Source organism: Agelaius phoeniceus, chromosome 17 (genome assembly GCF_051311805.1).
Source record: "Agelaius phoeniceus isolate bAgePho1 chromosome 17, bAgePho1.hap1, whole genome shotgun sequence".
Taxonomy (NCBI): Eukaryota; Metazoa; Chordata; class Aves; order Passeriformes; family Icteridae; genus Agelaius; species Agelaius phoeniceus.
In genome coordinates this window covers 11509619-11525678 of record NC_135281.1, presented here as the reverse complement: position 1 = coordinate 11525678, position 16060 = coordinate 11509619, and the positions used below count along the sequence as shown (strand labels likewise).

The following is a 16060-nucleotide window of genomic DNA, read 5'->3' as shown; positions in this document are numbered from 1 at the left end:
TGCCAAGTCTGGGGTGATGCTTTGCTTCCTTTATAAGTTGCTTCAATAGAAAAGAAAAGGGCTTGTTGTTTAGTGGGCTGATAATGACAGTTGGATTTTTTTTTTCCCATTACAGAACATCATTACCTGCCCCAATGTTTTCTAGAAGTGATTTTAGTGTCTGGAGCATATTAAAAAAATGCATTGGACTGGTAAGTTAGCTTGAATGAAGCATCTGTGTTAGGGCTCCTGATGTCAGCTGATTAATTTTATTGCTTAAACATCAAGACACAAAATAACATATGGTGCATTTTCCTTTTTTTACTAGGAAGCAACTCCCAAAATCTCAACATTTATTTATTAACAGTACTATTTCCATATCTTCTTTAGGTGTTAGAGTATATGGATTGGCAGTTCTGAAGCTGTCCTTTAAGAACTAGACTAAAGCCGTTAAAATATAACCAAATATGTTTGATTGACACAATCCTCTCTTGCCTGCTCTTTTTTTTTATTCTTTACTCAGCAAAAGGTGTTTCAGGAGTTTATTTTATTAATTCATACCATCTAGGAGCTACAGTTGTTCTCTCAAAACTCCTTTTGGTGGGATGAGTGACCTATCTATTCAAACTTTTGCTTGGACCAAATCAGTTGCAGTTAGTTAAGGTTAACATTTTTCTTCCCTTCTCTGTGCCAAGGTGAGGAAAATGTTGCATTAACTTCATCTGGTGGCATCCTGCTTTCTGCTAAATTTTAAGCACTTACATAGCTGTTTTAATGCCCATGAGTGCAACTTTAATTAAACAGCCAAATTTGCTTGGGTGTAGTAAAAGACCTGGGGAGTTGGAAATCTCTGTATGAACTTCGTGTCTGTCTTTATCCACACAGGGAACCAGAAACGGTCTGACACAAATAACAGGCTGCTTAAATAAACCACTAAAATCTGTTAGAGCAATTCAAGTGCTATTCTTTATGTAAATGTTCCTTTCAAAAAATAATTTGTGGTTGCTGCAGTGAAATAGATAGATTTTATGCAAATAAGCATGTGAGGTTTTCCAAGGAGTGTGTGGCACTTCAGTATCAGCACGGAGCTGCTTGGCACATTATTGCTGCTACCTAGGGAAATGTTAACCTCTTCTGCTTTACACAGAGCACAGCAGAGAAGCTAACATTCTCTGTGAATTTATTAGGTTAGCTGGATCAATGTTTTAAGTTGTTGTTTCAGATTGCAAGTGGGGTTCTGCAGTTCTTTCAGCTGTAGCACTTGGAGGTCTGCATCAGTCTTGCCAAATATCCTTTGAGGAATACTATAAATAAACTCATCCACATTTTTCCAAAATTGTTGTTGTTGCCAGTTGTTTACTTAGTGTTGTGCCTAAGAAATCAACCTGCCCTTTGGTTATGTAGGAGCTGTCCAAGATTACAATGCCCATTGTCTTCAACGAGCCCTTGAGTTTCCTTCAAAGGATAACAGAATACATGGAGCATATATACCTCATCAATAAGGCTTGTAGTCACACAGATCCCCTGGAAAGAATGCAGGTAAGAATCCCCACCACCTTCTGGGTAATTCACAAGTTTTTTTTCTCACAGTCTTTGATTTTAAGACACACTCAAGTGAGAAACTCTCTCTTTCTCAGGGGCTACAGTTAGAATGCCCAGTTTGTCTGTCCAGATGAGTTTCTTCTTTCATAATGGCTGTGTCAAATATTTGTGACATTTTGACCCTTCATGCATGCAGAGTTTAAAAGGAAAGTGCCACAACTGACCATGCCCAAGGATCTCAACTAATTTCTTTAACTGTGACTTTTTTTGTGGTTTTATGTGTTGTGAGGATGAAATCTTGGCTTTATGTGATTCTAAATTGGTCTGTTGAGTGACCTCATGATTTTGAAGTTCCTGGATGAAAAATTATTGTGACAGAGACAAATGTACCACCATTTTCTTCTCCAAAACTGGTTGTTATTGGGATTGTTATTGAATTTTCTCCTCCAAAACTGGTTCTTATTGCCTTGCTTTCACACCAAGGCAGTGAATATGGTGACACCTGTGTGCATCAGGTTGTGCTGGTGTTGCTCACAGCTCTGGTTTTACTGAAGTGCAGTGGAGGGTTTATCTTGGCTCCTGTGTTTGTGTGCTCCAATCCTCCATTTCCCAGCCTGCAGGAGCTCCTCAGTGTCACCTGAACCTGCTGGCCTGGCTCAGGAAATCTCCTCTGTGCTAGAAATGGTTCTTACCTGGCACAAGGAGAGTGAGGCTCTGTTCCCAGTGAGCTGAGGGTGGGGGCAGTCAATATTGGGGGAAAGTAGATTTAAAAAACCAGGCTGATCTTCTAGAAGTAGGTGAGGCAGAGTATAATCTGGCAGAATTTACCACAGACATTAATTAGAGTAGGAAATTAGATTCTTAAAAAGTGCTTGTATTTCCCAACTTCTCTGTCATTTATTCTATGGCTTACAAATGTTTTTGCCTTAAGAAATATAAAGCAATTCCTTTTTGGAATAATAAATACTGTAATGTGCAACAAGTCAAGTACAATAAACTTGGAGTTTCAATGCACTATTCTCATAACAATGTGTTCTTGATTTGCTTACAGGCTGTAGCTGCTTTTGCAGTTTCTGCTGTAGCTTCTCAGTGGGAGAGAACTGGCAAACCATTTAACCCACTGTTAGGAGAAACCTATGAATTAACCAGGTAGTAATTACTTTCATTTGGGAGCTGGGGCTGTTTGTGTTCTTGAGTTAGCAGATTCTTACACTGGTCTGGTTGTAGTAAAATACCACTAAAGTAGATTTCTGAGTATAGCTAAAATTCTTTTCCTCAAACTATCTCAGAATTTCTGAGAAGTTGCTATAAAAGCAAATAATTTTATTTCTAAGTTTAGGCAGAATATTCTTTGAATTATTTAGAGAAAAATTGGTTCATATTCGTCCACCAAAGATGCTTCCTGAGCAGACACCATTAATTAATTTAAATATTGTTTTGTTGATCATGTCAGATAGAGAAATTGGTCTGAAGGACTTTGAGCTTCCTCAAATAAAAGGGTGATATGTCTGCAGTAAAGAATTTTCAGTCAGACCTTTTCATGTTGCCCAAAGGCTTTCTGTATTTTCATGAGTTATTTCATGAGAGGCTTTTCTGGGTAGAAGTCTGGTTTGGGGCATAAAAAGAAAGTGTTCAGAGTAGAAATCCTTTCATTTCATTAATTGTAAATGTGTCACAGAACTAGAAAAGGAAAAGTCTCACCTTCAGTTTAATCTAAAAATACTTCACTTTTTTTAAAGTATCAACTCTTTTCTCTTGCAATATTAAAATATGCTTACTGTTTAATGCTCTTTTTTTGTTGTTGCCAGGGAGGACTTAGGATTTAGGTTTATATCTGAACAAGTCAGCCACCACCCACCTATTAGTGCATTTTATTCTGAAGGCCTCAATAAGGACTTCATATTTCATGGATCAATCTATCCCAAACTAAAATTCTGGGGAAAGAGTATAGAAGCAGAACCTCGGGGAACAATTACTCTGGAGCTTCTGAAGTGAGTATGAGAAGTAAATAACTTTTTTTTTTTTTACTTTTTGTAATAACCCTGTTGGCTTTTCAGAGGTGGTTACCTAAAAACCCCTTGCTGAAGAGGTTGTAAGAATTGATTTACAAGTTAATTTTCACTGCTTAATTTCAGAGCTGGGTTTTTTTTTTTTTTGTGTTATGCTTCCATAGCTGTAGCAATTTGACCCAGTTTTTCCATCATGAAAATTAGCATTTCTTACATATTGGTTGCTACTGAAAGCTAGTTCTGTGAAGGCATGTCAAATGTAAATACAGAGATAAAATTCTCTTACTGGGCTGTTTGTGCTCATCTCAATTTTCAGTATTGCTATTGGTTTTGGTGGTTTGTGTAGAAAGAGCTGCATCTCACAATAACTGTTCTGTGTGGTAAAGGAACAGGAGAAACTTGTCAGGATTCCACTTCCAGAGAAGGATCAGCTTGCTGCTGAAATCAAGATTGCCTCTGCAGCCTGCTCCCAGGCTTGTCTCTCAGGAATTACGTGAGGTCCCACGAGTTGGTTTGTGTCCTGGTGGCACAAAGACTCCAGAGCTTTCCCAAGTGGGACATGAGGATGCACTAGAACAGTTGCAAATAAAGTATTCTGCATTTGGTGCTTTTAGAAAAGCCTTTCTGAGGCCTAACTCTGAGGTGGTTTTGAAATGTTGACTTCAGAAAGTTCCAGACATTTGGTTTCAATAAAAAACCAACTTGCCTCGCATAGCAGGCATTGACTTTTCCTGTACTTTCTTTTGGAAGTCGTTCCATTTTTCAACTGTTGGCATCTAATATTCCAAAGTTCATAAAAGTATGAACTGGTCTTGGAGAAAAATGATGATGGAAATGAAGGAAATTTCTTCTGAATGTAGAAGGAACTGTGAATGTTAGTGCAGAATGCAAGTGTTACCAAAATTTTGTTTGTTCCTCAAGAGCCTTTCTTTATAGGACTATTAAAACTCTTGTTGAACCTAATCAAGGCTGAGATTTAAACTGGAATATAAACAGTTAAAGCATTTATTTTAAATAATTGCTTCAAGCAGCAGAAGTTGAAATGAAATTTTGAACCTCTCAGTGTTGTGATTCAGACCATTCTCTTACTTTGAGGAGTCTGAGAACTGCTCAAAGCCTAAGTGAACAAGGAGCTGTTTGGGAAGCAAAGCTGTGAGTCAGTATTAAATTGTACCTTTATATTAACCAAGAATATTTTTCAGAGCATTAGAAGACACTTTTCTCTCACTTCTCCAGCACAAAAAGTGCTTCAATTCATCAGCCCTGACCATAAGTGCTTTGTGTTGTGTTTTGGTTTATGCTGTAAAGCTTGTGGTGTCAGAATAGTTCAGGAATAAAACTATGTTTAAAGGCTGGGAGATTAATTGGAGGCATTCTGGTATTCTTTCCCCCAGCTGAAGAGTAGTCATTGTTCTAAAGACTCCTTGAAGAAAAGGAGCTGTGGGAAATAGTGAGACTTCAATGATCTGTTATTTCTCTGCACTGGAAGATGACAGATGGGTTGGAAACGTGACATGGGAGTGTTCTCTCCATACTCACTGGAAGTAGAAATACAAGGCACTTTTTACAGACACTGCTTTTTCTCTGTTTTCTGTTAAAACAGAGTTTACAAACTTTTCTAAGATAGATTGATTGCCTACCAGGTGGCTTCAGTATTTCCTTTACCAGCAAGGAAAGCTGAGTGTGAATAAATGGCTTTGACTCTGCTAGTGATAATAGGAATCCTGTTGTTTAACTTTTTGATCAATTGTGGAATAATGGCTTTTAAGGATTTAGAATCTGTAAACTCACCTTTAAAGCTTTTCACAGAACAACAAACCAAAGATAAAGCCAAGTGGAAAATCAGTTCTAGAATTTTTCCTTCTTCTCAGTAAATCTTTGGGGAAAGGATGGAATTGAGTTGTGAACTGAATTTTAAAATGTCACGTTTGTGGAGCTTGCAATAGTTCTGTTGTGTCCCAGTGCTGTTAAACAACCAAATAAAAAGAAGCAAAAACCACTCACACCTCCAAAATTACCTTCAGTGGCTCTGGAACAGGCCTCAAATACAGATGAGAAAACTTGTGGCATGTTTGTGGAAAGCACTTGTGCAATTTACTGCTGCTGCAGCAATTGAATAGAAGACACTGTTAGGCATTAGTTGGTTAGTCTGGTTCTCCTGCAAATACTATGTTTTATCATTTAAAACTTCAAAAATGCAAATGAAAAAGATGAATTCCTGCACTGCTCTTGATGTTGGGCTGAAGTTTGTAATCCAAAGCACAGCAACAGTAAAACTCACGTGAGAAGGGAGAAGAATAAGGGCAATGCCACTTCATTAACTTGTACTAATGCTTGGATACAACACATTGTTGGCTTGTAAAGAAAAGTCTGTTTCTTTTCTGTTTTGAAGCTGAGTGCTGGCTGTTCAGAGGAGTGCTAAATATTTTGCCTTGTCATGAACAGAATTGAAAGCAGGCTTCCATCTCAAGCTCAAGAAAATGATTGCTTTCTCTTATTTCCTTGACAGGCACAATGAAGCTTACACATGGACAAATCCAACCTGTTGTGTACATAATGTAATTATTGGTAAACTGTGGCTAGAACAGTATGGAGTGGTAGAAATTATAAATCACAGGTAATGCAGATCATGAACCCAGGGGCTGTAGGGATTGTTGTGGTCATTTGTGGTACAGAGATTTTGATTTTTGTCATGCACACAGGAAGCTTTGTTTTGTAACTCAAGTCTTGTGGGAGTTTTTTGTCTTTTTGTGGGGTGTTTTGTTTTGTTTTTTTCTTCTCCTGACACATGCAAGCTCTCCCTAGGCCTGGGATTACTATCATATTATTATTAATGAAAAGGCACAAAGCCAGATGGCCTATGGAGAGCAAAGGTTTTACATTTTTGAGTTACCCATCCAAATTCAGCACCATTACTAGAGAACAGAAATTAAATTTAACTCCAGAGCCATTAAATGGAATAATTTTCAGAGGCAGGTTGGACCTCCATTGTGTTGATTGTGATTTGTCACTTTTTTTAGTTTAGATAATGGACAATGTCTTAAACTAAGGGCACAGCACAGAAAAATGACTGCAGAGTTGGGAAAGGTGAACTTGGAGAGTGTCAACTGCTCTGCCAACTGCCTGTATCAAAGCTTTTTACTTACATAAAATAAATTACCTTCTAAATGATGAGGGAAAGAATTTTGTGAGCAGCATTACTCCTGCACACATTACTCTGTCAGTAAATGAGAGTTTCAATCCAACAAGCTGCTGTTTGATACTTCTCATAGTATCAAATCTGTGATCCTGTCTCTGTACTTGCACAAAATTTGTTAGTTCCGTGGAATTTTAGAATTTGTGTGCCATTTTTCATGTTCTGGTCAGATAATAAACCATAGTTAAATCAAAATAATTATATTTATATAACTAACCAACAGCTGACTGTAACTATATTAAAAAAGCTAAACAAGGTAAAATAAATTTTCTGATGTGTTTAGGGGCTTGCTTCTCTAAGCATGTACTTATTTCCTCCACAGTACTGGAGATAAATGTGTCCTTAATTTTAAACCGTGTGGACTGTTTGGGAAGGAGCTTCACAGAGTAGAAGGATACATCCAGGACAAGCAGTAAGTGAGAAAAGCCTCTTGGTCTCTCTGTTTTTAACACTGGGGCATTTCTATTGCTGGCAATGTAGTTTGTAACCCATTTTAGTTCTCTGTGTCATTATTAAACCCCCTGATCCCAGGATGATAATTTTTAAGCATTATTAGAAAAACTCTCCAGTCCAGGTTTTGGAAATAAAGGGAAAATGCAGAGTAGCTGCAACTGATTTACTATTGTACAGTCATAATTCCAGGCTTCAGTTTAAAATAATGAGAATGTGGTTGTTGAAAGTTTTTAATTAACCCAGACCTGTTTTGTGACTCTGAGTCTCTGTATTATAATTGGCTTTGATGTACCCACATTCATTTAACAGTGGCAGAAGCATGTGACTGTCATGAGGATCTGTTCTGGAGAGCTGCAATGAGATGAAACCTTTTCTTTGCCTATCAAACATCTGTGTTTTCTAAGAATCACCCATTCTGTGATTCTGTGAAATCTGCAAATAGAAACATAAAATGCAGCGAAGTAGGAAGCTGAGTATTTCATGCAGATCAGAATCTGCAAGGCTTGGCTTAGCAGGCTCACTCAGAAGGAAGAGCTCAGTGTCCTTTGCTTTGCTTTGCTTTGTCTGTGCAGCAGGAAGAAGCTGTGTGTGATCTATGGCAAGTGGACAGAATGTTTGTGGTGCACTGACCCTGCCACGTACGAGACCTACAAAAAGAATGAGAAGAGAGGCAGTGAGCCGAAGAAGAAGTCGGTAAGGTGAAGGATTCTTTAGGGAGAAAAGATTCTGAAATGTCCAAAATTAAATCAAAACGTCTTATTTAGGTGAATGGAGCATAAAAGCTGTCATTTGGTAGAGGTTGGATGGAGCAGTGAGAAGGCACTTGGAGCTTTGCAGGCTGTGGTGTGAGCTGCTGGCATGGAAGGGAGCTTGTAGGAATGGTATCTGCTGGAGATTGGTCAGAGGAATCATCAAATATCAACCCCCAAGCTGATGTTGTCCAGTCCTTGAATGAGGAAAGTGGCTCTACTGCCAACTCCAGCAATAAAAATAGTAGGATTTGGGCAGTAAAAGCAATAACAATTTTGTTTAAGTCAGATATGCTTTTTGGTGGTGCAGATTCTCAGAACTTAGTAGAAAGTCTTTACAAAAAAGAGGTCTGAAAACATACAGGGTTTTTACTTCAGATGTAAGCAGTGTCAGGGAAGTTGCTGCCAAGACCTCAGTGTCACATGGAAAATGGGAAATGTTGTATGGTACAGCAGAGGACTTTGGGTTTCCTTATATCAACAGTTACTCACTGAAAATGAAAAATTAAACAGAAGCTAATCACTCTTGATGTTAAGAGTCTCAAACTTTAAAAGTATTCACGTCAGAAGAATCTAGAGCAACAACAGGCCTTGCTTTTGGCTCTGGATTCCATCATGGTACAGGCTTATATTTGGACTCTTTTTAAAAAAATAATAAGGTTCTGTTCATCTTAAGAAAATCAACTCTTTCTTTCCTTCCTTCCTTCCTGTTGAGATTATTTTTAGATGGGGAACTGTCTAACAGTAAACCAGATGTTGACATGGAAAGTAGCCTAGAACTGTCTTTTTAAATAATGAATACTCAAACCAAATGATTGAAATTAGACTCTTAACCATATGGAGCTGTTTTCTGGTGTATAAAACAGGCTCTGTTTAACCTAGTAGGGTATTTGTGATTGAAACAAATGAGCCATGTCAAAGAGGGCAGAAAGAAAATAGAAAGGGGGTGGGAGTGAGGAAAACTGTTACTGTCACTCCAGGATGTTATTGCCTCAAAGTTCCCTTCTGGTTGTTGTGGTTTTAAATGGGTTCTCATGGTGAAATCCTCTGAAATTCCACAGTGCTGCTGTCTGTGTCCTGCAGCAGTCAGATTGTCTCAGATTCTGAGAGCAGCCCCCTGAACCATTGGGGTTTTACGTGTGCAGCACAGCAGTGCAGCTGCTAACAAAGGAACTTTGAAGGAAAGTCACTGTATTCATAAATTTAAGGACACAGTCTTCACAGTGAGAAAACTGGCAGTGATAATTGTGATTGGATCAGACTGAAATGAGGGCCTGTCTTTTTTTAACAACACATCCAAATGTTTTGCAAACGGTGAAGCAATGTCCAAAACCAGGTGTGCCCTATTTATGACTAAAGAACTAACTTGGGAACTGGTTTAAATTTCAGTCTTGGCTCTTTTGCACCTGTAGAAATAATGGTCATGTGAGGTGAAATTAAGCTATGGCATAGGATAGAAAGGAAGCTGGAGAAAACACTTCTGAAAGACATTCATTTACTACTATTACTATTACTGATTTTTTTAAACAGATATTCAAATTTTATTTAAGTGTTGGGAGACTATTCAGGGATATCAGGAGCAAGACATGATAAAAATGAGAGAGGCTGTATACAGAGTGAGGAGAAGCAAACAGGAGGGGTGAGGCAGAAGTACAGGAGTGTTCAGTATCTCAAATGTGAACAGATTCTTCAACAGTCACTGCAGAATCCGAGATGAAACCATCCAATGTTCCTTTGTTCCTCTGCCAAATGTTATCTCTGTTTCAGAATGAAGAAGATATTAAATCTGAAAATGATGAGGCTGATGATATGCCAGAGGTTCAAGACACAGTGCAGTTCATACCAGGCAGTAAATTGCTTTGGAGAATAAACTGTAGGCCACCAAACTCATCACAGGTAACTGTTTCAACCTGCCCCTGCTTTGCTCTTGCTGGTGACTTATCCAGGAGAACATGAGGAATGGTCCAGGGAACCTTGTTGAGTGTCACTCCTTGGCATAGGAGCAGGCTCTGGCAGTTCTTGCTGCACTGAAATTATACTCCAGCAAGCTGTGCTTTGGTCCTGTGCTGAAAGCAGCCCTGCTGTGCCTGAGCTGGCACAGGGAATGTGTGCTCCAAGTGCAGCTGGGAACATGGGGACTCAGCTTAACCTGTCTGGGAGATCTTTGCACTGAGAGTGGCTGAAATGTGGATATACATTCCCTTCTGCTGGCCCTGCTGTTCCAAGACAAGCTGCCACAGGGTGCAGTAGCTGGGCAGCAGGATATTAATTTCAATAGTTCAGCAAGATTTTTTGGTCTTTTAGGTGTGGGTGGTTTTAGTTTTTTTTCTAAAAATGATGATGTTAAATATCAATATCGTAGGAGATCTATCTTAATCCTCACAAGCAAAGACTGCTTAAAAAAATGAAAGCTGTGATTTCTATCCCCATCTGCCCTTTCTTGTTCTTCCTCTCCAACAAAAAATCCACCTGGTGTTGTATGAACCTAACCTTGCCTTCAGGGCAGCCAGTAGGGGTTTGACTCAGCAATTTCTCTTGTAAGTTTTGTATCCATTCATCGTAAGGGACCCAGCACTGCTTTGCTGGAATAACTTGTGTGTTCTCTTCAATTTGCTTTTCAGATGTACAATTTCACCAGTTTTGCTGTGAGCCTCAATGAGCTGGAGAAGGGCATGGAGGCAATCCTGGCTCCCACGGACTGCCGGCTACGTCCGGACATCAGGAACATGGAGAACGGGAACATGGGTATGTGTTTGCTGCAGGAAATACTGGCACTGCAGTGAGTTTTGGGAGGGCTGCCTGAAGGGAGGTCGATGCAGGAAACAGTCTTCAGTTTCTCATTCTCAGAGCAGCCTTAACTCTTTCATCCTGTGCACTGAACATGCTTTTGAACAGTGTATGATGTCTGTTTTCTCCCAGAAGAGCCTGGGAGAGCAGATGCATCCCAGGGCTGCTGTCTAGTCTTGTGATGTTTTTGCATATTTGTTAACTTGGGAGGAGCTGCAGATGTGCTCCACTTGCTCTGGAGTTTGTCTGGAGAGACATGTGGTGAGCAGACATGCTTTGCTGCTCTGGTGTTTGTCAGAGGGAACACACGGCCAAAGAGTGAAAAAAATCACTCTCTCTGTTATTGCCTAATCTCAGTTTTCCCTGCTGTCTCAGTGCAGTGTTTCTGAGAGATAAAACACCAACATTTCAGTTTCAGCCCCATGTTTGTAGCAGCAACTTCTCTGAAATGAGTTTTAGGTTTTTGTTGCTAAAGACTGCGTACAGCAAAAGCTTTCTCATGCTTAAATGAATTCTATTTCATTTCTCTGGTCTTTCCTGTGTTTTCAGCATTTTTGTTTCTTTTTTGCTAAATTACCAATTTCTCTTGAAACATTGGCTAGATGTGGCAAGCAGAGAGAAGGAGAGACTGGAAGAGAAACAAAGAGCTGCTCGCAAGGAGCGTGCGAAGGACGAGGTGGAGTGGCACACACGGTAAGGGGCAAATAAGGAGCAATTTGTTTAAGCCTGGAATAGTTGGGTACACTGCTTGAATTGTTTTTATTCAGGACAGCATGTGTCTGATTGCTTCCATGACAGCACAATTTGTAGTGTCACTTAAAGCATTGCTGGGTCAGCAATTAAATCTGTAGCTGGAAGCCAAAATTGCAGATAAGTCTGTCCTGGAAAAAATATCTAACAAGAAATGCTGAAACTTGTCATAATTAACTACTGTGGTAATGCTGAATTTTTTTTTGTTAACCTACAGAGGTCATGTTTTTGTTAGAATGAATGTTAAAATGTTGACTGTCATCCTCCTTTAACCAATACCTGTCCAGCTTTTGGTAGTTGAGCAAGACAATGTGGCCCTCTAGGACCTTTTATTTTCACACTCTTTGGATTTCTTGGCTTGGATACTTCAGAAATTGCTTTTTTGATTGCATATTCAAGTGATTTCCGAGTCACAGAGTGCATCAGGGAGTGATGTGTGATTTGGCTGCTGCTCCCACAGGGTGCTTTTCACAGCTGCCAGTGCTGTGCAGTCAAGTGTGTGCTCATGGCCAGTTGCTTCCTTCAAAGGCAAGAACTTTGGGATGCTCCATGATTTTATGAAATTCAGAAGAGAAAGCATTCTTTTCCCAAAGCCTGGAGGAGTAGCTACAGATTAATTCCAGTTCATGCCTTGAAAAATCTCTTCCAGAGAATATAAAATTGGTTTTGGTTAATGTGGTTAAAAAGTAAGCAGCTGTTGATGTTCTGTGCAGGGCATAGCTCCATAGAACAGAAACCCTTGGGAGAAATTTCCAAAAATGATTGCGTAACTGATTTGGCATTCTTTTAAAGTAAAAATTAATATATATTATCTAGAGTGTCAGTGTTATTTTTACTTGGAATGGGACAGGAATTTTAAAATCCATTTAATGCTCCTTGACTTTATGCTAAAATAAAAGGTTCTCTACAAGGTGATGATAATTGTGTAGGAAGTTAAATTATTTTCATGTTCAGAATATTTCCTAAGAATTTTTTTATAAGAAATACCAGTGTATTTTTAGAATGTTTTGTGAAAGAAGCAACACTGGGTTTTTTCCCTGTTAATAACTATTCATTCTGTTTGCTTTTTTTCTTTTATTGTTTCTCTCCTTTTTTTGTTTTACAGATGGTTTCATCAAGGCACTAACCCATACACTGGGACTCCAGATTGGCTGTACTCAGGTGGCTATTTTGATAGAAATTTCTCAGACTGTCCAGACATATACTGAAATTCCAGAAGCAATTGCTCATCTCATCCGGACATCTAGTTACTAGATTTCATTCCAAGCCAGTTACTCTGGTTTTGTTGATAGCAAAAACCAGCTTTTCAAAGTAAATTTTAACAGAAATTCTATCAGTCAACAATCAATGATTTAATTCTCACTAACGTTGGATTGCCAAATATTTAAATACTGTTGTGCTCATTCCGTAAAGCTGCACCTGGAATCATCAAGTTTTCACTAATTTTCAGAGGGACCTTTGGTTCTCCATTTCCTCCCCTAGTTTCTCTGCCAGGAGGATATGCTGTATCCGTAGAGCACATAACATCCTTGAAAACTACATAACTTAAATAAACTAGAGATAATATCCTTGATATTTAGTACAATAGAGAAGCAGCTGAAGTTTTTGGCACTCGGAGCAGGGATGAAAAGCCAACGTGGTACCAACAGGATCAAACCCAGTCCTGTCACACTCCCATACTGTATGTAGCACTCCCTGGGGACAGGAGCTCCTGGCCCCACTCTCAACAATTCCATAACTGAGAGGCCTGGGAACACAAAACCCAGCCCAAGCCTCTCACACTGTAGTTGTCTGTTACAGAGTCTTCACAACTTTGGGACACTGTGAGCATTAAACTGTATACCTGTGATAAATCCCATAGAGCATACGTTAGGAGAAGGGAAGGGCACACCCAAAATGTGCTTTTCCTCAGGTCAAATGCTGTTAAATGCTGTTCTTACCATAGGAGAAGCTTTGGAAGCAATAGCAGAATGTCGAGGTGGTTCCAATGTACAATATATTGCTTGCTACCACTTGGAGGCTTAACTCTTGTGCACTACCTTTGGCAGCTTTGGCACTGTGTATGCTTCTAGACTAAACTTTCCTTTGGAAGCACTTCCGTGTGTGTGTCCACGCAGGTTCATGTTTTGGGGAAGTTTTGGTTTGCATGTTTCTCATTATTAGGTCATGTCTGTTTTGTATGTTGTGAAAAAGCAGAATCAATTTAAAGCTTTGGCAGAGTTATACCTATTACAAGTTTCCTGTGAGCACGTGATGTCAAAAAGTGGGATTTTTTTTTAAATTTTTTTTTGTTCCATTCAAACCATCAAAGCCATATAATACTGGAAATAATCAATTACTGAACTGATGCATTCATTTTCTTTCAAGTGGTATACTTCAGAGGCCAGGGTGTGGAGAGAGGCTTGAAAAATTTGGTCCAGTAATTAAAATTTATCCTTATGTTGCTGCTTTTTTGTGAAAGTTTTTAATTGAGTAACAAGGCAAAAATGGAGAGTGGCTGTGCTGCTGTGAAGCTTACAGTAATTTCAAAATTGTTGGTGTTAAGTGCCAGCAACATGAGGAGTTCAAGAAAGAATTGGTCTGATTTGTGTCCAAAACATCTGTGATTTCATCCAGAAAGTAGATTTTTGAAGTGTTTCTCTCTCAGAGGATTAAAAAGCAAAAGAAAACATATTCATAGAGAAATTCTTCCAGCAAATCATGTGTGTGACAATTGGATTACATTTGGAGGAAATTTAGTTTTCTTCATTGGAAAAATAAGAGAAGCTGTAAAAATTCAAGGCAGTAAGGAAGGGCACAATCTGACTCTTGTTCATGGCAACTTGATTCTGTTGCCAAAAATTGTAATTTGTGTTGATGGAAGTCCTCAGAATTTGAGCTGGACTTAGTGGCACAGTGGGGTTGTGTTTGTTCCTGGTATGGGCACAGGCACTTGTGAAAAGACACTGCTGATCCACATGGATCAGCATAAAAATAATTTTTATAAAAACCCGAGCTTTAATGACAGTTAACCCCTGTTAATCAGGCACTGTTAACCCCTTTCCAAACGTGCTGCACGTGCCATAGGGAATTTTTTTTGTTAGGTGAGGATTGAAATGAATCACATATTAGACCAGTGGGAGTTTAAAACTTACTTTAATTACATAGTGTGTTCGATGCTGGAGTGATGTTTTTAAAACAATGCCTATAAATAGAAATTGCCTGAATGGAAAAAAACTGTACAGATGTTCTAAGAGGAGGTGTACAGGTTAGCATCCCTTTTGTCTAAGCCAGGATTTAAATTCAAAGACCTAAAGCCTTGTCATTATGTGAAAGCACGAAACAATTGTACCAATGTGTTTAATCCAAACTTCAGTATAGAATCTTCATGGGATATAAAAAGAAACTGGGAACATTTCCAGTGTAAGAACACTTCATTAGTTACATCTTCACCCCCGTCTCCCTTTCCTTTAGTCTGAAGTTTTCAGAAAAATTTCAGATTAGTTCCAAACCCATTATTTTAATTTATTATTCTTCATTGGCAACACTTTCAGAACCCTTTCCCTGCGCTGCTGACACGGCTCTGCTTGGCCAGCCCTGGCATTCCTAATGCTCTCAAAGTCCGAAAGTTTTTATTTTCGATGCAGATCTCGCCTCAGTAGTTTACGTGTCAAAACATTAATAACTTTGCACCTTTTGAAAGAATGTCACTTTTATAACTTGATTAAACACTGTATATAAGATAACTGTGTTAGTATATGTTAATACAGCTACATAGAGAAACCAGCTAGAAAGAAATTATAATAAATACTTAATAAATAAATACCCTTTGGGCCTCTGGATGGTGACAGAGATTTTTGTGAGACCTGTACAGAGCAGCTTGTGGGGGGCCAGGAGGACTTGGGCTTTGCTCAGCCACCTTGATTTCATTGTGATGGTTACTGGACAAAGATGATTTAAATTGGAGTTTTGGACACCTCCAGCCCTGGGTGGAGGTGCTGGGTGGGAATTGTCAGCAGGAAGAGCCTCGGGAGCACTCCCAGCTCTGACCTCACATTTCTGTGATGATGGATGATGATGGAGAGGCCAGGTGTGAGCTGGAGCTGGGGAGAGAGTGGGCTTCTGGTAAAAAATGTTATCAATGTGAAAGTTCACTTGGTAGTTGCTGTACAGCATTTGTATCTTGGAGGTGATGTCCTGCTGTAAATGAGGAGCAGCTTTTCAAACATCCTGCATTTATAGAACTCTTGGAACCTGGATTGACAAGGACAAGGAACCATCTATCCTAGAAGAGACCTAATGAGAACTATTTAATCTTGTTCAATAATTTAAAACAATTTCCCAGTAAATTTTTCGTCCAAAACCACTTTTAAAAAGCAAACCCCAGACTCTTCACCTAGCGCTGCTGTTGGGAACACACCTGCATTGGCTCTTAGCTAAACCTGCGATTTGGGTCAGGGAAGCAATACTGAAATACTGTGAGGCAACCCGGGCTTTGGCCATGGGCCCTGCGTGCCTTTCGTGGAAGGATTTATTTTTTGTAACCATTCCCAGGAATAAAGGTTCTGTTGGAGACGCGCTGGCCCTGGGCTGTGCTCGGCTGAGGGACGGGATGG

General features: G+C 39.3%; 1 protein-coding gene across 2 annotated transcripts in view; it reads left to right on the top strand.

The window, feature by feature from the left end:
- OSBPL2 (oxysterol binding protein like 2) overlaps window positions 1-16019 on the top strand; it is a 34022-nt gene extending 18003 nt beyond the window's left edge. For both annotated transcript variants that reach the window (XM_054644290.2, XM_077187262.1), the window contains exons 5-15: window positions 116-191; window positions 1384-1518; window positions 2573-2670; window positions 3330-3512; window positions 6040-6147; window positions 7049-7138; window positions 7752-7872; window positions 9696-9824; window positions 10550-10673; window positions 11318-11408; window positions 12571-16019. In XM_054644290.2, coding sequence (XP_054500265.1) covers window positions 116-191; window positions 1384-1518; window positions 2573-2670; window positions 3330-3512; window positions 6040-6147; window positions 7049-7138; window positions 7752-7872; window positions 9696-9824; window positions 10550-10673; window positions 11318-11408; window positions 12571-12673 — 1258 coding nt within the window. In that variant the 3' untranslated portion in view covers window positions 12674-16019. The remainder of the gene's footprint in view (window positions 1-115; window positions 192-1383; window positions 1519-2572; window positions 2671-3329; window positions 3513-6039; window positions 6148-7048; window positions 7139-7751; window positions 7873-9695; window positions 9825-10549; window positions 10674-11317; window positions 11409-12570) is intronic.
- Window positions 16020-16060: the final 41 nt, after the last annotated feature.